The sequence below is a fragment of the Eutrigla gurnardus genome (assembly GCF_963514095.1).
Source record: "Eutrigla gurnardus genome assembly, chromosome: 5".
NCBI lineage: Eukaryota > Metazoa > Chordata > Actinopteri > Perciformes > Triglidae > Eutrigla > Eutrigla gurnardus.
Window position 1 is genome coordinate 19,110,532 of NC_139919.1, and position 21,433 is coordinate 19,131,964.

Sequence of the window (21,433 nt, forward strand, 5' to 3'; positions counted from 1 at the left end):
CTTATTTTACGAAAATAGTTCACCGAAATGTGTTTCTGAAAACATTTTATGCAAGAAATAAGCTATGTAGTTGCTGAATCTGTCTTTATTTTAGATCGACAACGGTCAGTTTAAAAGATTTTCGAGAGCTTGCGGGCGGCGGCGGCCCGTCTCTTGAAACTCGGCGCGGATCGCATGGCTACAATTGGATGAATTTTGGCTCAATTGACAAATCTTTCAAATCATAGACCAGACCTTTAAATACACATGTTGTCAGATATAAGATGTGAAATGGCTTTCCACCTGATGTTTTTATGGTTACATTGACACAACAAATTACTGTCACTGGGTTTTACGTCATTCATTTCTACATTTTGTTGAGTCGAGTCACAGCCTTCATGCAAGCAATGTGAAATTATTGAAAAAGTCGCAACTAAAATGTAATGCAGGAAATTCATAGTAGCCATTTTGTGCCAACTGTGGAGTAATTTGATCTTGGTGGATCTGGAATCTCTTCACACAAATTAAAGATAAAAGGAAAGAAGGATTGTAACCAGAGCCTTTGTTTTTTGCAGAGCTTTGTTTGACTACGATCGAACGAGGGACAGCTGCCTGCCCAGCCAAGGCCTGAGCTTCTCATATGGGGATATCCTCCATGTCATAAATGCTTCTGATGATGAGTGGTGGCAGGCGAGGTTGGTCACACCACATGGAGAGAGTGAGCAGATTGGGGTCATTCCAAGCAAGAAAAGGTACACTCACTCTGCGAAAGCCAGACAAAGCTAATATGACTACTACCATTCATGCCCAGACTAAATGTATTTCCCTCCCACCCCAGAGTCGAGAAGAAAGAGCGGGCCAGGTTAAAAACAGTCAAGTTCCACGCCAGGACCGGCATGATTGAGTCCAACAGGGTAAGTGTAGAGGGCCAGCTGCTCGTTGCCCTGGTGCCAGAGAGGCTGTCTTCAGAGCTGCTGCTGGGCTCCCAGGGAGATGTCCTACTTCCCCCTGAGTGTGGGAAAGAGACCAGCACCTGCTCACTGAAGCGAGCACAAATATCTCGCTATATAGATATCACAGAAGCTCCATGGAGATGAGGTTACCGTAACCTCCTCAGCTCGTGCACTCTGTGATATTAAGAAATGTGCACTTACAAAATGTCTGACGTTTGTCAGAGGCTAATCTGTCAGATGTAATTTGCAGAAGTATAAATCAGCTGTGATGTTGTGTCTGTATCATCATATAATGCAAGCAGATTTAATGTAATGGAAAAGGAACATGTTTAAGTTGGTAAACGGAAGCCTGTTTCCTTCACATTGATATGCCATTCATTTTCACCCATTACCTGCTTCTCATTTTCATTATTTGAAGTGTCTGGTTTGTTTACATTTCATTTGTTTTTGCATGGGTGTCCAGTACCCTCATTGAAACCCATTCTGTTTTTGTTTTCACCCTCTCATCGCCCCCCCCCTCCCCCCCCTTCTCACCCACACATCGACAAGCAGCCAGTCAAAGTAAAGCGCAAAAAAAGCTTCAACCTCTCACGCAAGTTCCCGTTTTACAAGAGCAAGGAGAATATTGTGCAGGAGTTGGAGTCTGAACGTGAGTACCAGCTGTGTGATCAGGGGGGTGGTGTGGTTTCCGTCCTATCCCCTTCATGCTTTAGTTCTGTCTCTCAACTTCCATCTTTTCACTCACCTTCAGGGATGGTTTGTGTGATGGCACCACTCTCATCCCTTTCTCTGTCCCAGAGAGATGCCCCACAAGCCGGCATCGGGCCGGAGATGTGGGGTTCTTTCTGGTGTGTTTGTGCATCTGTCCATGGGCTCCAGAGGAGTGTGTGCTGCCAGCCAGCTGTGTGTTTTTGTGCGTGCTTGGCTGCATTAACACACAGGCCTCCTAACACTGTGATGCTACTCCTCGTATAAGTCCTGATCAATTCTCCAGTCAGTCACTGACCCACAACAGGAAGAATCTCATTAACTGGACTGAAGCTTTAACACTTAACAGGTCAAAATCCCATTTTAATGGGATTGGGTTTGTGTAATTGAAAGGCAGTGGCTTACTATGAACAAAATGGGGCTCAGGCTTAATGAGTACAGCACAGCGCCATGTATCAGTGGACCTGGCCAGCACTACAACAGCACTCCTCTCCCTCTCTGCCCCAACTCTCACTAACCTCTTCTTCTTCCTGTCTGCTCTCTTCTCTTGGTTTCTGCTCTCACCTGTCGGGACATCTAGGACTTCCCAGGGTTAAGCGATGACTTTTATGGATCAAAGAGTTTGAGTAAGTGTGTGGTTGTACTGTGTCAAGCAGCTGTCCCCTGAGCTCAGAGAAAAATGCTTTGTCACTGCAGACCCAGGTGGGAATGCTAAACCACACACATTTAGTTTAGAGTGACCCACACACAGATCTACGCAACAACAACACACACACTTTCAGATTCACAGTACATATAAAATATGCATTCCCAAGGGTGGGTGAGTGAGTGTTACACTTATCCTGAATGTCTCATGGGCTCTGTACAATAAATGTTTAGCAGAGTTTGTCAGATAAGGTCACACAGAGCTGGAATCTATCTGTCACCATCAGTGTTGCTAAGCCTGGTTGGCAACGCTTTTCCCCTCCTGTTCCCGAGTCGGCCAACTCCTGCCTCCCGCATGTGGACGGTGTAATGCCTGTATGTTTTCTTAATCTTTTCCCCTGATATGAGATCCGCTGCCACAGGCCCACATCTAGCAATAGGAAACATTGGCCGGGGAATTGTTGGTCATTAGGGATATTGTCACAGGAAACACTTAATTTCCTATTGCTTGCACCTAAAACCACTTCCCTAATATTGCTAGAGCATGACTGCAGCACAGAACAAGCCTTCTCCTTTCTTTATCCCCCTTTTTAATGCCCTTGATGTTGCAAAACAGGATTTTTCCCCCCCCCAGGCTGTTGAGGCAGGTGAAATCAATGTTCACCCATTTAGAGAATATATTTGAATGAAACTGTTTTTTGTTCACGATCTACATCATTCTCTTCTGTGCTTTTGCAGAATGTCTGACATCCAACACGAGTGACAGTGAAAGCAGTTCGAGTGAGTCACCTTAATTTCTCATGCTTTTTGTTTTACATTGCCCACATAGATGAATGAGTTAGAGAGATGAAAGTTAATATTCTGATGATTTTGTTTCTTGTTATTACAGAGGGCCAGGAGGATACGATTCTCTCCTATGAGCCAGTCATTCGACAGGAAAGTGAGTAAATCACTTCTTACACAAATGACAAACTTACAGCACAAGTTAAACCACATTGAAGGTTCCTACATGTATCCTCACCTTCTTCATCTCCAATGCAGTCCACTACACAAGGCCTGTGATCATCCTTGGCCCAATGAAGGACAGAGTAAATGACGACCTCATCTCTGAGTTTCCCCACAAGTTTGGCTCCTGTGTACCCCGTGAGTTAACAGCAACAGCTGGATCCAGACAGTACAACCAAACATCACAGCAGTGATTCTAAATATACTTTTTTTCCATCCCGCTCTGCAGATACGACTCGTCCGAGGCGAGAGAACGAGATGGACGGCCAGGACTACCACTTTGTGGGCTCGCGAGAGCAAATGGAGAAAGACATCCAGGATAATAAGTTCATTGAAGCTGGCCAGTTCAATGAGAACCTCTATGGGACGAGCATTTTGTCTGTCAGAACTGTGGCTGAGCGGGTAAGCTTCTTATTTGGGTTGACACGTTAGGTTTCCTGCTAAATTAATCAATTATTAGTTTGCACCAGTCTTTATTACAAGAACCACAATCAATCATTCATGAATTTGGGACCTACTAAAATTGAGAAAAGTGTTTTTTCTTCCTTTTTTTAAACAAAATGTATCTCAACCTACCAGCAGGGGAAACACTGCATTCTGGATGTGTCGGGGAATGCCATAAAACGACTGCAGCAAGCACAACTTTATCCGATTGCCATCTTTATTAAACCAAAATCCATTGAAGCCCTAATGTAAGTTTGAGTGATTTGACATACTGTATGTCAGATATGAGTGAATGTTTGTGACCCTAACAACTGATACCTTTCTCTTCCAGGGAAATGAATAAGAGGCAGACGTACGAGCAGGCTAATAAAGTCTTTGACAAGGCGGTCAAGCTGGAGCAAGATTTTGGGGAGTTTTTCACAGGTTTGTCTCGCTGCCTTTTTGCTTTGGGCCATTTATAAATATTTGTATTTGTAGTATTAGTAATGACTTGGGCCATAGCTCATGTTTAAAATAATAACAACATTCAATACATCAATTTTCTTGATTCATTGGTTGTAAAAGTCAATTAGAAAAAACCCCAGAGATTTTAGTTTAGTGTCGTCTGTCACAGAAGATGACAAGTAAAACCAGATGTTCAAAAATTCATTGATTTGAAATGGGCAGACTGATTTGCTGTCGATCAATTACCTGATTAATCGACTAATCAATCCAGTTCTATTTATTTGGTTTTATATTTTTTTAAATGTCAAAAGAAGAGAAGGTTTCTTATACTATTCCATTTTTCCAAAGTAACATTGTTTTGTTTTCAATCAACAGTCTTAAACCGAAAAATATATCATTTCTAATTCTAGCTGTTCAATATTTTTTGCATGTCTATTCATTCTGTTATGGCTAGTATTTCGGCACAGTTGCAGACAAGATTAGACATCACTAGTAATTAGTGTTTCCCCTGGATTAATTCTGCAGGAGGGTCAGACAGTCTGACCGATCAGACTTTTCAGTCCAGATATGATACCAATGTTGAATAATAGGCTGTATGCCTCGCTGTGTGGAAGTGGCTGTGGTCATTCTTTTATGCATAAGGCAACATCAGGCTTGAATTACATTGTTCATTTCTTTTTCAACATTGTAAAAACAAATATAGGCAATAAATACAGAGCTATAAATTTACTGAATTATTTATTGGCCCACCTTCACCGATATCCGATCCAGCTAATTGAGTCAATAAGGGGCCGATATCAGAAATCGGTACATCTCTATTCTGCGGTCGCACGGTCATTAATATCGTCTGCTCTCATGTTTCACCGAGTGTCGGGTTTAGCCTCTCCGCACACACTTGGAGTGGAGCAGCGGAGATCCCGGTGAAGTGAAGGCAAGGTTTTCGGCAATGGTTACAAAGCATTTCAAAAAAACATTTCACTTGTAAAAAACTCTTTGTTGCCCGCCTGAGCACACAAAGGGAGGCACGCTGGCAGTGACGAGTTCTGTTCATTAAAGAAAGATGATTTAACAAATAGACGAAACAGTTTAAACCAATGAGTCACTTTATTCAGATTGTTTTTTCCCATATTTAGTCCACTTCTATTGAGTATGGGGGCTCAATAGAAGCTTTGAATGCAAAACAGATTTCTAATGCAAAAACACAGGAAATTGTCCTCCCATTTCATGTACAAATATTTCTTATATTATTTTGTTTAGCTTTTGCTCAAATCTGATGAATTTATTATCAAAATTGTTGCAAATCCATTGTTTGGACTTGAGTTTTGATGCAACCAACATGTATCTGCCTTTGTGTCTCTAGCTATTGTACAGGGTGACTCACTAGAGGAGATCTACAACAAAATCAAGCTCATCATCGAGGAGCAGTCTGGTCCCTATATCTGGATCCCCTCCTCAGAGAAGCTCTGAGCTCCACGCCGTCCCCTCTGCATCGGTGCAGAGCTCCCCTCCTGCCTCCCAGAGACCCCACCCAAACCCAAATAGCCCCCCTCTTCACCTCCTTTTTGCAGATATGTTTCATATCAAGTTTTAGTGTCATCATTATGTTACTCTCTAAATGAAAAAGAAGTCTTATCACCATTACTGTGACTGTGCACACCCCTGCATGAGTTTCTCAACAAATCCATTCAAGACTGGAAATGCCATTCCAAAGGATTTTGTCAAATGAAAACAAAAGGGAAAAGGAATAAATCCTTTTTGTGAACTGGGACTGACTGAAGATCAGAATGTTACAGAAAATCTGGAGAGAAGAGTTGGGATTCAAAAAGAAGTTGCAGGGAAACAGAGACAAATCATACCAAGTTGGAACACTTTGTAAATGTTCATCAAATCACATTTAAAGAGACACGCAAGATGAGAAGTGAAGACCAATTAAGGTTTGTTTTTTCTTTTTCTAAAAGGACTGGATAAAATCGAGCCCTGCTGATGGTACTGTTCAAGGAGTCATCTCTCTCTTGTTTATAATGACTGAGGAAATTAGTGGAGCCTACAAACTGGTGATCTATTTATCACAAACCAGCTTGCTGTTTGGTCGTCTGCCAGTTGTCTGTGCTGCAGCTGATAAAGACATCTCGGGAGGCTGATCAAGAGGAAGAAATGCGTTGTGAATCTCTACATTTATATTATGAAATCACAAGATAAATGATAAAATCCCACTGAGATTTTACTACATATTAAAAACTACACATTTTACACTTCACTAGAGTTGTCAATTTGGAGGGCTGTTAGATTTTTTTTTTTTTCTTTCTTCTTTCTTTGTGGGATTTCTTTGCTTGTGGTTTTTAGCTGCTCTGTGTAAAGGATGGGGGTAGAGAAGTGTAACTGGGCTCTCTGCAAAACACCAAACTGCCTTACATCAAATACAAATTCTGTTTTGTGACTACCTGTTGTCTGTGAGGGAGGCTGCACACAATTTGCTAGGAAAAGAGAGGAAAACACCCATCTTTTCTTACATTGTTGTGTCCTTCAACTGCCAGGAGGCCTGACTTGAGTGCAATAGTTAAACAAAGTCTCACCTCTGTGGGCGCTTTTTTGTCCCCCGTATTTCAACCTTCCTTCCTGTGTAATCAAAACAAATTTGGCCATTGGATTACAATTAGGACAGCCAGAGCCTCCTAATTCACGTTGAGCAGCAGACCACCCTATTACACTCTCTGCCTTCCAAGAGGATTCTCTTCTGATTGAATGGTCACATGGTACTGTCCTATCTGCCACTCTGACGGTGGCCTTAAAACGGGTAGAACAAGACAATAATTGTATTGGATGTCCTAACAATTAAAGAGTCCGTATAACCTGTTTTGGCTTGTCCCCCTGTCCCCTTACCAAAAATAACACTAAAGTTGGGTTTGATTAAAACCTACATGCTTTGTGCATCTATACACGTATGAATTCTTAATGCATCTGTTGTTAGCAGGTGCTGAACCACTGTGTTGAGCTCTTAGTGTGTCTGGGGTGAGCTGGACCAGCTCTGGAATCTTAAAATGTACAGAAACCATTTCCCCTGCGACTGAAAGGCCATGTTTGGGCGATGACACAGAGAGTTCATAGCCATCCAATGTGAACAAACAAGTACTAACAGTACTGTCGCTTATTGGAAGTCGTTTTCATCTTAACAGCGTAATCAGGTTGTATTATGTGTCATCTCTTTTTTTTTTTGTGAGGCGGTGAGCTTGTTCAAGGCCACGGGTGTGGGTAACCTTTGAGTTGGCTGTATGGCATCATTGGGATTGAAATGACCGGCTCCAGCCTCCCATGCAGATCTTGGCCCCGTATGTTTAATGTGTGCATGTGAGAGAGCACATCCGAAGAAGGAATACTGTGGCCCCTGATCCTGTCGACGTTCTTGCTTTACTCCTCAGATTGAGTGCAATGGGATTTTTTGTTTTGGTTTTTGTTCTTCTCAGAGAGCCAGACCCAACAGGAGGTGGTAACCTAGACCTCTTGGTCCCCTGCTCTCTCCCACCCACAGAGCACCTGTACCTGCAGGCATTTTCTGAACAGGTGTGCCCACCTGCCAGGCACCACTGCTAAACCAGCTGTCATTACCTGTGTCAAAACCAGAGTTCAGGGAATAACCGAAGGGAACAGAGCCATTTATAAACTGCTTGCAGACTGTTTCAAAGGGTGTGGTAGCTGTACAATGTAAATACGCCCCCAGCAGATCCCCCTCACCTGTGCTTCATGCATGTGTGAATCAAACTGGGACAAACATGTTTTATAGACCACAAATGTCAGGTAAGTAAAGTTTGAGCTACTCTTGAGATATAATTTCCATACAAATGTGCTGTATTGTTGGTCTTTTTCTTCAAATGCCTATTGGAAAACTTAATTAGTCAGTTGGGAATTCAATTCCCTCAAGTAGGGCCTGTCTACATGTGATTTCTTGTGGAACGTGTCTGGGTGTATAGATTTAAAAAATATATATATATTGTAAAATAAATAATTAAAGAGATGCAGGCAGAAACCTACACAATATCACAGAAACCAGGAGCATTGATCAATACATCATTAGAAGTTTAGAGTTGGTCCTCGCTGGTGTTTAGTTGAAATACAGCTGACTGTTAACTGTGTGTGGTATTCATACCTCAGTCAGCCATGTCAAAGCCCAAAGAACTTGATTTCATTTTACTCTTTCCATTGAGGTTGTGGTATATAACGAGATGGAACCTGAATGCCTCTGTGTGTGTATAATTGATGAGGGTCTTTGTTCTTATGAGAGAAATGATGACATATATGCTTTTATTTTTTGGGTGGGGGGGTCAGGGTTCTTGTTTGTACTTTTGGGTGATGATGTTTATGTTATAGCACATCTTTGCAGTAAGTGCTTGCAAACATGAACCCTTTGATTGTACAGTAGTTTCCTTCCTGTCACTGCAGGTGGTACAGCCTATCAGGACACTTGGCCTCATGGTCTTCCTTGTCCTAGTCAAGAGGGAACACAGTCCTGCAACTTTTGTTTGGGTTTTATTTTGGGACTTGACAAGAGTTTATTTGTTTGAAAATAAAATACGTGACTCAGCTATGATTTTGATCTGCTTGTTATTGCGTTTTAAACGACTCAGTAGCTGTGAAAGGAATTAAATTATACAGATTTTTTTGTTTTTTTTCAAAGATTATTCTTTGGGATTTAAACCTTTTATTGACAGGAGAGCGTAGAGAACGACTAGAAGCACAGGGGATGACATGAAATGAAAATCAAATCTGGAATGAATGAATGTGTCTTAACCACTTGTCTTTTGGGACAACCCTTAACCAAACCTGTGGATTATCTGATCGAACACTTTACCACAACATTAATAACATTTAGCTGTAAGAAACTGTCTGAACTGAATCAATTTAAATCAACGGGCTGACGATAACTTGTCCCAGTTCGGTCATTCCTCCATGAGGAGGTTCTTTCTTGCTTTGTCCAATCTGTCCAGGATTTCACTGTAGAGACCAGACATCTGTGGGCACACAAGAAACCAGTATATTTTACCAAGGTCTGTGCGATAAAGGGTCTACAATGATGGTTTTACACTTGATTCGGCATAAGACCTTTGTGTTTCTGGGGCCAAAGCCTTTGTCACATTTACCAGCAGGTCTCTTATCATGCTCCGCTGCTACAACCACCTGTTTGCTTCATCCCCTCCTTTCCTCTCCACCAGTGCTGTACCTGTGTCTCATAGCTTTCCTGCAGTGATCCAAGGTGGCGGATGAAGCTCATGGCGAGGCCACACCACTTCTCAGCCTCGGGGTACTGAGCCAGGCTGTACAGCAATATCCCTGTGTTCCAAGCCCGAGTCAGCAGCCACACGGTCTCCATCTCTGGGAAGTCGTCCGGCTGCAGAAAAGAGCAGGAAGATGATCAAAAGGCCTTTTAACGGAGGCCACCTGGGTGACTCACTTGAGCCAAGTGTATGGAAGGAAATCGTTTTTTGTTGGTGGGTAAAGCCCGTGAGTAACTTTCATCCAATCCCGTTCTACTGTATTTTAACCTTTACTAAACAGACCATAAACAAGCTTGAAGGGCTATAATTTCTACAGTTTCATTTGTTTTTGCACACCACTTTAATCTTGGGCTTTTACTTTGATTCAAAGAATTCCACCGCTTTCGAGTAATAACTCAAAATGAAAGGGGAAATATGTGCTGCCTCTAAAGCAGTGTAATGTCTCAATAATTTGATGCCTCTTTCAGAGCTGCAGCTCACCGGCAGTACGATTGTACTTGTACAGCACATTAACATTCAAATTGGCAGGAAGGGGGTGGTGAATGGAAGCATCTGCTAATTGAAGTGCAGCTGAAAGCCCATTGATAAAAAAAAAGAGGCTTCTAGAACAGCAGGCAGGCTTGGAGTGGAAGAGAGGGGGTTAATTATATATCCGGGAGCAGTTCTGTTGGAGGGAACAGGAGGTGGGTGCCAAGGGATGGCGATGTGCGATTGGCGCTGACTCACTGCAGCTGCGATGATGGACAGGGCCTCCTCGTAGTAGTCCCACACCTCCTCGAGCACATGGGCCTCCACCTCTGACACACCGCTTGGGAGGGACAGCTTGATCAGGCTGTGAATGCACTTGCTATTACGGGGACACAACAATAGGCACGCAATCAGAAAAGCCTTTCTTGTCAGTAAGCACTTTGCAGGAATGGATCGTTAATGAAATATCAAGGGAATTTTCATGCTGAGTAGTGAGGAGTATGCCTGCAGCGGGTCTGGTCAGCCTGTGGTTGTTTCCTGTGCAGAGACAGAGCCACCCTCAAGGCCTTCTTACAAAGCAGAGGGAAGTGGGCTGGAGGCTCCATGGCTAAGGCTACATATGCAAAAAGAAAGATGCCAGCATACGATTTCTACTGATATGTGTCCGTTTCTTTAGGCATGTCAGCAGAGATGAGATTAACAATACAGCAAGGGCTTGTCATTGTCTCTACCTGCAATGGTCTCTAGCACCTTGGTTTCAACATTTTCAAGCTCCAAGAGAGACTCCAGTACTGTCTCCACCTTTGGGTCATTCAGCTTAGCTCGAGCTTCAAATTCATACAGCAGCAGCAGTGTGTCTGTCGGGTCCATTGGGGAGCTTCCTGCAAGAACATATTTAGAATACGTTTCTTCCAATTTAATTCATGACAGACGTGCAAATAAATATTACAAATGTGGGGTTATTTGGATAGTGAGTCTCCTTAAGGTACCTGAAGCTTTCAGGGTTTTCCAGACCTCCCAACAGACCTGAATGTGCTCCAGAGCCTGCGTGAGCTCCTCCGTCTGTGAAACCAAATGGCAACATAAACCAAGCATTGTGGCTTCATCATCGCCATCTAGTGTTCACTCCTTCAAAGGCAGAGGGATTAAAATGAAACGCCTACACCATCGCCACTGATGTGGTTAGTCACCTCTCTTCTCCACTGGTCTTGGTAAATTTCCATCCATGTGGATGGAGAGTGTGCTAAATGTAGTGGATGGGCAGAGGGAGTGGGTGGCACACCTGGGCAGAGTGAAGAGACTTCCTGCAGAGCTCCAACGAGGCAGCAGCAGCCATTAGGAGACATGTCTTCTGGCCCATGAGCAGTGTGCGATCAGGGGGGCACAGCTGGGAGAGCTATGGGGTCCAAGCAGATGTCATATTTACAATTTGATTGCAATAAATCAAAGTTGGCTGCTTCAGAATAAGAGAAAGATGGGGTGTGTGTTTTTGTTTTTAGATTCTTTTTGAGGCATTTATGCTTTATCGTGCTAGCTAGAGAGAGAGAGCTGCAGAAAGGACTCAGCCTCAGTGGGACGTGCTTTAAACTGTGAGCTACGTGGGTGCATGGTTTGTGTTCTGAAGGTGGCTTTGCGCATAAGACAACCTGGAAATGTCCTCATTCAACAACTGCTTCTGATTATAAATCACTTCATCCCAGTCTCTCTGTGACATGTCAACAGTCAGCAACCAACAGCAGAAGTTTAAAAATGTATAGGCGTGTTCTTCTCGGACAACAATGTATGTGTACTCGGTCAAAGACCGATCCAAACTCCACTTGCAATTACAGGTATTCTGCTGAAGATTAAATCAGAGGACAGAGGGATCATTGTGGGTCACTGTGATTCTTTATCTCAAATTGACAGGTTTATCCTTCTGACGTAATGTTAAATCCCTCTTCAGGTGTTATTGATCTACACCAATGTACTGTAGATATTGATTAATTCACCTGACAAAGCTTATAAGAGCACTTGCCTGGTAAGAGAGCACAAAGAAATCCCTCATTCTGTCGGGACTGTTCTCACACTGCAGGGCCGAGTTCCACGCTGTTAACACGGAGATACACAAGCGCACACACACACACCAGCCCACACAACACACACAGACGAAATGAAGGTGCAGCAAGATTTGAAGCGATAGCATACCATATCAGATTCAAGTGGACAGAAAGAGTCTTAGTACCAATCTTCCTGAACCAGTTAGCTTCCTCTGTGCGTTGCTCAGCAGTCATGCCAGACTGGTGTGAAACTTTCCGCAGAGCTGCAGCGATGGCAGACAAAACATCACAGCGCATGCTGTAGTTGAAATGTTTCTCCCCAACCCCTGCTGCATGTGCACTCACCCATTGTTAGATATGGCAGCAGGACGCCCAGGTTCACATTCCTACATGGAGTAATGTGAGGCTGTAAATGTAAGTCTGTGTTTTGACTTCATTAAAAGCAGCATGAATAATACTATGTCATTGCACTGTATTAGGTACTTTCCCCTCACCTCATCTCGTCACGTGATTTTTCTATTGTGGAGAGCACAAGTCGAACCAAACACCTATAAAAAAAGATGAATGGAGAAACTGGTGTTGACCTCCTTTCTCTCACCTACTAACTGTATTATACAGAGACACACTTTCAGTGAAGAAGCAAGGGAATATAGGTCAGTGGATCATTGAGGTGTATGGAAAACTAACACACTTGCTACAATCTCTCAGCAGCACATACGCCATCTCCACTAAATGTTGTCACTTTATGTGCGAAACTCTGCCATCATGTTATGTTTACACAGTCTCAACACATAAATGCTCAATGTTTCAATATAAGAGGAAAATGTGAAATCCAATACTTCTGTTCTCAAAGCAAACTATAAGCAGACGTGTATCATGTGTGAAATGTCCATGTGTGTCCATGTCTATTATGCTTTTCTAAGTACTGGGATGTCATGCAGGCAAATAATTGAATTTGCTATCAAACACTTCATTCGTATATTGCAGTTCTTACAGACCTGAGAGCAGTCAGAACCTGGGCTTCATCTTTGGAGTTTTCACACAAGCTCTCCAGAGCCTTCATCGCCGTTTCCTGCTGTTCATTCTGTCACAGGGAAACGTCTTCCTCATTATTACCACCACCCACCCATCATATTCAACACAATCATACAGAATAATAATAAAAGGATTCCCACACATTTTCTATTCATAAAATACATTTCTAAACTTCATCCTAAGAATGTGCTAATGGATAGTTACTCTTATGCCAACGATGCCAACTGTGTCTTGCAACTATAAAAGCTGAACTACATTCAGTCAGTACTTATTGATATGCTTATGTGCGACAGGCCAGGGCAAGGTGGTAGGTGGTGATCAGTGCAGTCAGTAACCAGGACGTGATCCCTCATCGGTTTCCCACCCACAAACTCCAAGCTGCAAGTACCTCTGTAACCTAGGTTTTTAATTTTGGATGTTGTTAACAACATTTTTGTGACTGGTTTACAGAGTCGAGTCCCACCTCTAAAGCAATCTGAGCAGCCAGACTGAGAAGATTGGAAGCAGCGTTCTCAACTACCAGCAGTCCGTCCTCATTGGCAACAGGATACTTGGACAGAAGTCCCATCGCATTCACTGCCTCTGCAGCTGGTACATATCAACAGCCTCATCACCAAAGAGTATATGCTCAAAATGTGCCTGTTATGAAACTGCAACACTATGACCAAGACAGCTTTTTTCTACATGTATCACACAGCTAATATTTTGTAGGTACCTTTCTCCACATTGTTCTCCTGCACTGCGATCTTGTAAACAATGAACTGGGTGAAAATGTTGTCAGGATCACATCTCTCTGCTTCTTTAATTGCTTCTTTGGCCTGATAAAAAAAAACAAGTATTCATACACACGCAAACAGACACAGCTGACTTGCTGCTGTGGCTCAAATTGTCTTACCTTTTCCAGTTGCTTAAGTTGCAGGAAACAGGAAGCTCTGTTCCTCTGCAGCTTGGCTGAGTTGGGCTCTATTTGGCCGGCCTTGAAGAAACTTAGAGAGTAGTTATACCACTGAAGAGCCTCGGAGTAGTTGCTGGCCTGGGAAGAGAGTATGATGATTGATCTCCATGTAGAAATTAAACCTTTAATTGAACCTATCCTACTATTTAGGGACAGTGGGCCAGCAGCGGTCCACCCTCCTCGTTATGAAGGATCAGTGCTGATCTATTAGCCACCATGCTGAGAGCTATACATGGCTCTATACACCACAAACACATACTGTGAATTAAGGATGAATATGGTTGTTTAGCATACCTCAAAGTGTCTGGATGCTTTATCCCACAGCATGACATGTAGACATGTGAGGGCCTGTGGAGTCAGCTGTTTTCCTGTATAGTGTCCTGTGTGGGTAAAGTATTGTAACACAGAAGCACATCTACAGTGTATTAAATGCACTGTTTTACAATGTTAACCATGTTTTATATATATAAACTTATTCTACAATGCAAAACAAATGTACCAGTGATTATATCCTCTATCTTCTGTTTGCCCAGCAGCTCCTTGCCTCTCTGCAGCAGTAGCTCAATTTGCAAGACAAGAGCGGTTCCCAGATCAGGGGACGACTCAAAGTGCTGACACACACGTTTCAAATACTCGAATGCCGGCCCTTCTCTAGTAAAATCAAAACGGACATCAGTCACGAGTTGAACGGCATGCGTCATTCCTCAAAAGCAAATGTGTAAAAGGATGCTAAAGTTTTTTACCTGTCTTCAGACATGAGAAGTTTCACTGTGCTCAGACACACTTCAAGAGAAACCTTAGATTCCAGCATCTCATTAAGTCCTGACAACGTCATTTTAAAAACATGAAAACAGGTCATTTTATGACCTCCTTTTAAATACGCATTTAAATGTTGACCATAGACACACAGGAGCACTTAGAAGGGTCCCAGCCCAAGCACAGTCTTACTTGACAGTCTTCTACAACTCTACTGGAACACCTGGCCTGACTTGTTAAAGCCTCTGGAGTAGTTACATCATTGTAGCTAAACTTGAGTTTTTACTTTTTTGATCTCTCAGCCACTAACACCCCAACAGTGCCGATATTAATGACGTTCTGTATAAATAATTAATTGAGCTTAGGGTGACTAACCTGCTCTGATATGATCGTCTGAGGCCCCACATCTCAGGAGTATTCGGATCTTTAGGTACCGCCCAGAGGCACTCCCACATTCCTGTCAAATTGCACAGAACAATTGGGGACAGAGCATCGTTTTTGTGACTGCATGTTTCAAAATGCATATGAAAAATACAATATGAAAATGATTTCTCATATCCCACCTTGTTGGCTAAGCTGACAGCATCAAGAGCCTTCTCCTGAAACCTCTGACAGTCCCACTCTAAATAAACAGTGGCAAGGAGACGCAACACCTTGGCCTATTTTGAGGGTAATTAACAGATTTAAAAAAAAAAGAATTATCACTTTAATTTTTACCACGTGTCTGAACTAACTTTTCTTACCTTAACTTCAGATCCAGGGGCATATTTAACATTCATTCTCCCAATGTCATAGCTTTGGCTGAGAAAGAAAGAAGAAATAAATTGCTTTGCCACTCTCAGCACTCTCCTAAAGAAATGAAACATTATGTTTACCTGAGCCAAACTTCACTCTCCTCAAACTTTCTCAGACTGTAAGTGTCTATTCCAAAGTTGTAACACATAAGTGAGAGGTATGCAGTCTGTATTGGAAAATATATATTCAGAATTAACATTCCCTACTGATTTTCAACATAGAGTATATATATGTGTATACATATATATATTTACACATTTTATTTTATTTTGTTTTACATCTTTTGGTAGCCGTAGAAGCATGTCCTTGCAGCGCTGCATGTAGACCACAGCCTCGTGGTTATTCCCTTGAATCATGGCCTGCAAAGAAGAGACTTAAAATTCCTGTTCAATGTCAGCAAACGATATAAAATTCCCTATTAGCACAGAATGACATTTCCCCCTCTCATTGTTTCCCAGTTCACATTTTAGCTGTCTCACACTTCACACTGCAAGTCTGTCAGAATAGCACTTCCTCAGCTGCCAAATATCACAAGAACAAATATTCACATTGAAGGTGTTGAACATCACATGCGCCACAGCTCACCGATTCTGCCTGGCATGAGAGAATTCGAAGCAGATCTTTCTCCACATCCGCCTTGGACAAAGACATGTCAGCTGCTCCATCACCTCTGGATGTTAGTTGGCCATAGAGGGTTTCCACACTCTAGGGGTATTGAATGTTGAATAATTTGTAAAGACACCATTTATTCTATGCTCTCTCAAATTGAGTGCGCTTTTTTTTTCTTCTTCACCTTGACAGCAACTCTTAAGAAGTTATCTGCCATCTGGGGATTCTTGCAATCCAACCAGGTTCTCCCTGTTTTGCTGGCCATCTGTAAAGATTACACACGGACAAACAGACCTTGTCCTCAAGAAATGCTGAGCACTCACAGAGGTGCCCACTATGTTGCTCACCAGAATCTGCTTGCGGATGACGCCCTCTGTTGGATTCTCAGGCTCACTGCAGAACAGCAGACTGCATGCGACATGACGCACTAAAGGATGGTGAGAACATTAGAGTGGGACGTGACGTGACTGTGACCACCCCTGCTTCCACTCCTCACAGTGTGCCAACATTTCAGATGATATGTGTGGGTATTTTCTAGTGTCATGGTTATCAGTGAAATGATAGTGTAAATAAATACTGCAACTTCAAGTGTACCTTTGGCTTTCTGATTTGTATTCAGAGTGGTGCCCACATTCTTAGTAACTGCCCAGTTCCACAGCTGGATGGCACACTCCTCAAGCTATAATATGAGGGACAAAAAGAAATATGGTAAAGGTGACATAGTCTCACTTTATAATAGATTAATGCAACTTTACAACTTAGTTAAGTAAAATAAGTCAAGGTAAAACAAATATAATAAAAAAAGGAATTGGATATTTCAATTGATGTATACAGCTAAACTATAGCTCTGTCGCACACTTGTGCCTACCTGTGGATCTGGTATTTTGGGGAAATCCTGTAGGCCAGAGACTTCAGAGAAGAGTTTCTCTATCACCTCATCATAATCTGTCAGCTGCTTGTGCTGCAGATTCTCTGTGAGACCTATGTGTAAACAAAGGCAAATAAAAAGATGTTGACAGGACACAAACTCAACTATTTTCTTGAAATAAATAAGATTAAGGTCTTCCTCAAAAATGCTTAGTCGCAATAGCTTATTTCATTTCTAACTCTCTTGTGGCAATTTAAAATATAATTGGGGTATTTTGTTGTAGTTTATGATTGGGCTAACCAACATTTAAAAATGACAAATTACTGTTAAATCTGTAATCATGCTGACTATTGAGTGTTTGGTTAGTCTACTTATTTATTCAAAGTTTCTGGAATCCAGTATTTAAATATATTAAATAAAGAAGAAAGTTGATAAGCCATAACCAGTTATAATAGCATTAAATTCAGCAATTGTTAATTTCTCATTTTCTCTTTCAAAGACTAGCATAACTATGTTAACTATTTTGATTGCAACACAATTAGCATCATTTTGGAGATTCAGGTAACATCAATCTGTCTAAAAAAGGCTTCTTAGCTTGCCATAGTAATGTAGCCTCGATAGTGTACACTGCTGTATTCCAGTTTAATCTCCACTTGTATTAATATTGGTCATGTTAGCGAAGTAAAGGTCACAGGAATTCAATGCAGAGGATACATTAGCATAAGCAAACACAAGCTAGCTAGTTAGCCTTGCTAATAGCAGTAACAGTTGGACTCTAAACTATGTTACCTTGTCACGGACTTCTTTAGTCTAAGTTTAATAACACATTTTGTGTCCAAAAACTAGCTGAACAGGATAACGTTAGTTACTCACATTTCACTGTCGAAACAAGATGCTCCATGTTTCAGATTCACCACTGTCTCCAATGTAATATTAGCGCCGCGTCACAGCGCCATCTTGTTTTAACGGACCGCCGTCACTCACAAATGCCGGGAAGTTCGTCCAGGAGGGGAAGAGGCTGAAGGTACGTCTTACAAAACAGTAACAGGATTCATGTGAACTCTCAAATATTTAATGTGCCCCCATATCGTATTTTACGGAGACTGGTTAATATTGTCCTAGATTGATAGCCTTAATTTATAGTTTGCCTTATTCATGAAACATTTTCGACAGTTTTCCAAGCATATTTAAGCTGTTTAGCTAGCATTAGAGATATTGACCTAGCATGATGGTTGCTAATGTGATAGGGGACCAGCCATTAGGACACGTTCAAGTTACACCTGCTAGCAGCAGAATAGGTGTGGTTTCCGTTGTGCTGAGTAATTTACAAATTCATATAAATCTGGAATATTGCATGACATGAACAAATGCTAGGTGGCTACTGTTGTTAATTTTCATACAATTTAAGGACCTTGGCTGGAAAGGAGAGCATATCTCCCAGTCATATGTTCCCCTGTTCAATATCATCTTAATATGACACATTAAGGAGACCTTTCAATGTGTTCTATGTTCTCAGCAATGTCTTTGCCATAGGTCAGATTTCCCTGTATCCCTGGGTCCAAATGTGGAAATAACCCCCCCTACACTTTATAGCCAATTAAAGTTATACTCTTTGAAACCCATGTCCTCAAATTTTCCAGACAGATTTCTGAAGCATAATAGAAATAAACCTATTTCACATTGAACTTTTGTCTTAGTAAACACAGCTGCAGCTACTAAACCTTAATTATGGCTGCACTACATTAGAGTTGGTACCTGGTGGAAAGTTGGCTAAGCTGTGAGCTGTAAACAACAGTTTACAGTTATTTGTAATGCAGTGCCAAACAAACAACAACTCTCTAAAAAACGTATTTTAGATTACATCATCTCCGGCAGAGGAATATGTGGGACTTGAGTAAATATTCAGTGTATTTTGCAGGTCATGTACAAGATGCTTTACACTACTTTGATTCAGCCATAACAGGCCCATTAATCAAAAGTAAGATAGTTTGCTCAACAATGAGACTGTTGAGTAACTGCTATGCTCATTTACGGTACTCCATTATGAAAGAACTGTTGTTCTAAAACAGCATCTTTAGTGGTGCCTAAAACATGACAGCTATTCTGCTAATTTTGTACAGTTAATTTCCAAATAATTACTCTTTATTGGATTACATTTTGAATTGATGTTTTTTTCATTCCATATTACCTTTTTCCCTATTGTCGATTTAATGTTTTATATTTGATCCAATAATATTGAACATACATATTTAACAAGAATCTTTGATATCAAGTAAGTTTATTAGCTTTTGCAAAGTGTTAAATTCTTCCACCATCCTTTGTCGATGACAAGTTTGATACTAGATTTGTTTCCGTAAATCTTTGCGTTTTCCAACTTTTGCAGACTTACATTTACATTTAGGTCATTTAGCAGACACTTTTGTCCAAAGCGACTTACAATAAGTACATTTGTCAGAAGAAGACTTCTTTTCAATTCAATTCAATTCAGATTCAGTTTTATTTATAGTGTCATATCACAACAGAAGTTAGGACACTTAACACATTGAGCAGGACTAGAATACGCTCATGATTTTCAGAGTTAACACATTTTCAAAGTCCCAACATCACCCAGGAGCAAGCAGTGACAGTGGCGAGAAAAAACTGCCTTAATAGGCTTTAAGGCAGAATTCTTGTGCAGCCCAGGCCCATGGGTTCCATCTGCATTTGCACTAGTAGTAGTGTTAACAGTAGTGGTAGTAATAAAATAATGATATTTCTATGACCCTGGCTTGAAAATCACAATTTCCCGCCGATATTTACTCCATAAAGTTATGTTCCTTGCTTCCAAGTCTGCAGTATGTGTGGGGTCTGGAGACTGTGGCATTGTTTCCACTCAAGGCTGACTACAGTCATTTGATCAGCGGGGCAGGCAGACTCAGACCCCCTCCACCCCTCTCCTGAAGGAAGAGGACTTTGCTGCTGGGGCAAAAGGAAGAGTGCATGCTGTGTGTGTAGAACCAGTTAGTCCCCCATAGTGTGTTTTGAACACCAGATTCTAAAATAAAACACTTTAAACCCACCCCGATCAGCGAGCAACTTCCAGCAATTGTTCATCAGGAGACGTATCTGCTGCCCTCTGGGCCTGGTGGGAATGTCTCCTTTACTGAAGACTCAAATCTGAACACTAAGAAGATTGTTGGAGTAGACATGCAGTTTCTTGCAAAACTCACGGTCACCTCTTCCTTTTTCATTTAGTAAGCTACTGTTACAGCCTATAGCATCTTTACCGATGTGTGCACCATTAGAACTTGAGAGCCTATGTCTGGAGACTTTTTTATGTGACTATTACTGTTTGACAGCGTCATTGTAATAGTGAGTGTCTACAGTCAAAACAGTGCCCAAGTATACTTGGGCACTTCTCCTATAGGAGAAGAAGAAAGTAACAAACAAGCCTATAATGTCCCCTTTTTCAGATTACACCAAGCAGAAGAGAGCTAGCTTTTTGTGTATGCTTGTATACTCACTAAATAAGGACATAACTTTTTAATTTTTTTGAATGAGTTTATGTAAAAGCAGATGTTTGAATTCTTGACCTGTGACTTGTTCTCATAATCCCAAAAAGCAGAAGTACCCACAACCACGATGTTATAAATCGTTTCCCATGTACTCATGAGCCATTTCACTCGTTATCCTACTACAGAGAGTTCAACTGCTAGTGATGCTCATCACATTTCACCACTTTTGCTTGCCCTCGTCCATGTCACAACTCACGATCCGGTCCCCAAAATGGTGGCGTGGAAGGAAAGGTAAGGGCCGGATGTTCTTATTTACAATGCCTGCTACTGTGACCTACAGCAGTAGAGTAATTGTTGTGGTGATAAAAGAAAACAGTCTGCCGCACATCCACACTCTGCAGGGTACCGCTGGACAAAAGAGGATTATTTACACTGATATAAAAAGCATTGTATCCTGTTTCTAAAGTTAAAAATAAATCCAGCAAATATTTATCCTAAACACTTGAACAGATAGATTCGACCTGTTATCGCCATGATTGTTTACATTATATTCTGTTTCCTCTTGAGACAAGATTAACTTTAATCTCACAGCACGGTTTTATCAAAGGCAGCTTTACACACAAAGCTCAGTTCAAAACAGGTTTAATGATTTACTTTATTCTTTATTCAATTACACTTTGTTTAGAAATGTATTTTGACCCCAGATCAATAAGGTGATATTGATATGAATTATGATTGAAACAATCAGTTTCCCCACTAAAAATAAGTTATATGTTCATGTTAAAGCGCGTCACTACTATTTCAGTTACCCTTCATGTTGGTCTGACGCATGTGTTATAGGATTACAGATAATCATTATTTCTCATGAAGTGGTCTGCTCCTCAGTAGAAAGGAATGTGTCCCCCCCAAAAACAGTGACGTCGTGTCCTTCCTCCGTGTCTCTTTATAAAAACGTGCCTCGCGCATGGACTG

General features: G+C 41.5%; 2 protein-coding genes across 8 annotated transcripts in view; one reads left to right on the plus strand and one right to left on the minus strand.

Annotated features, from left to right (window-relative positions):
• The window catches only part of dlg3 (discs, large homolog 3), a 72,501-nt gene extending 63,741 nt beyond the window's left edge, over window positions 1-8,760 (plus strand). For 6 of the 7 annotated variants that reach the window (XM_084010461.1, XM_084010462.1, XM_084010459.1 and 3 more), the window contains 10 exons: window positions 555-731; window positions 818-893; window positions 1,485-1,581; window positions 3,024-3,065; window positions 3,175-3,225; window positions 3,327-3,428; window positions 3,520-3,692; window positions 3,870-3,982; window positions 4,066-4,157; window positions 5,539-8,760. In XM_084010461.1, the coding sequence (XP_083866587.1) occupies window positions 555-731; window positions 818-893; window positions 1,485-1,581; window positions 3,024-3,065; window positions 3,175-3,225; window positions 3,327-3,428; window positions 3,520-3,692; window positions 3,870-3,982; window positions 4,066-4,157; window positions 5,539-5,645 (1,030 nt within the window). In that variant the 3' untranslated portion in view covers window positions 5,646-8,760. Of the gene's footprint in view, window positions 1-554; window positions 732-817; window positions 894-1,484; window positions 1,582-2,220; window positions 2,267-3,023; window positions 3,066-3,174; window positions 3,226-3,326; window positions 3,429-3,519; window positions 3,693-3,869; window positions 3,983-4,065; window positions 4,158-5,538 lie in introns of all 7 variants that reach the window. The other variant, XM_084010463.1, reaches the window with a different exon arrangement.
• A 148-nt stretch (window positions 8,761-8,908) lies between these two features.
• On the minus strand, window positions 8,909-17,899 carry tex11 (testis expressed 11). Its single transcript, XM_084010470.1, has 29 exons — window positions 17,841-17,899; window positions 16,968-17,080; window positions 16,694-16,778; window positions 16,447-16,526; window positions 16,284-16,364; window positions 16,076-16,195; window positions 15,769-15,849; window positions 15,571-15,656; window positions 15,439-15,496; window positions 15,259-15,354; window positions 15,071-15,152; window positions 14,683-14,761; window positions 14,439-14,590; window positions 14,234-14,319; window positions 13,880-14,017; window positions 13,700-13,802; window positions 13,448-13,572; window positions 12,948-13,033; window positions 12,444-12,497; window positions 12,295-12,335; window positions 12,135-12,212; window positions 11,928-11,998; window positions 11,196-11,309; window positions 10,903-10,975; window positions 10,645-10,794; window positions 10,418-10,526; window positions 10,172-10,292; window positions 9,391-9,558; window positions 8,909-9,181 (listed from the first exon to the last, which is right to left on the minus strand). The coding sequence occupies exons 1-29, from the start codon at window positions 17,866-17,868 to the stop codon at window positions 9,110-9,112; spliced, it is 2,730 nt and encodes a 909-aa protein (XP_083866596.1). The 5' UTR covers window positions 17,869-17,899; the 3' UTR covers window positions 8,909-9,109.
• Window positions 17,900-21,433: the final 3,534 nt, after the last annotated feature.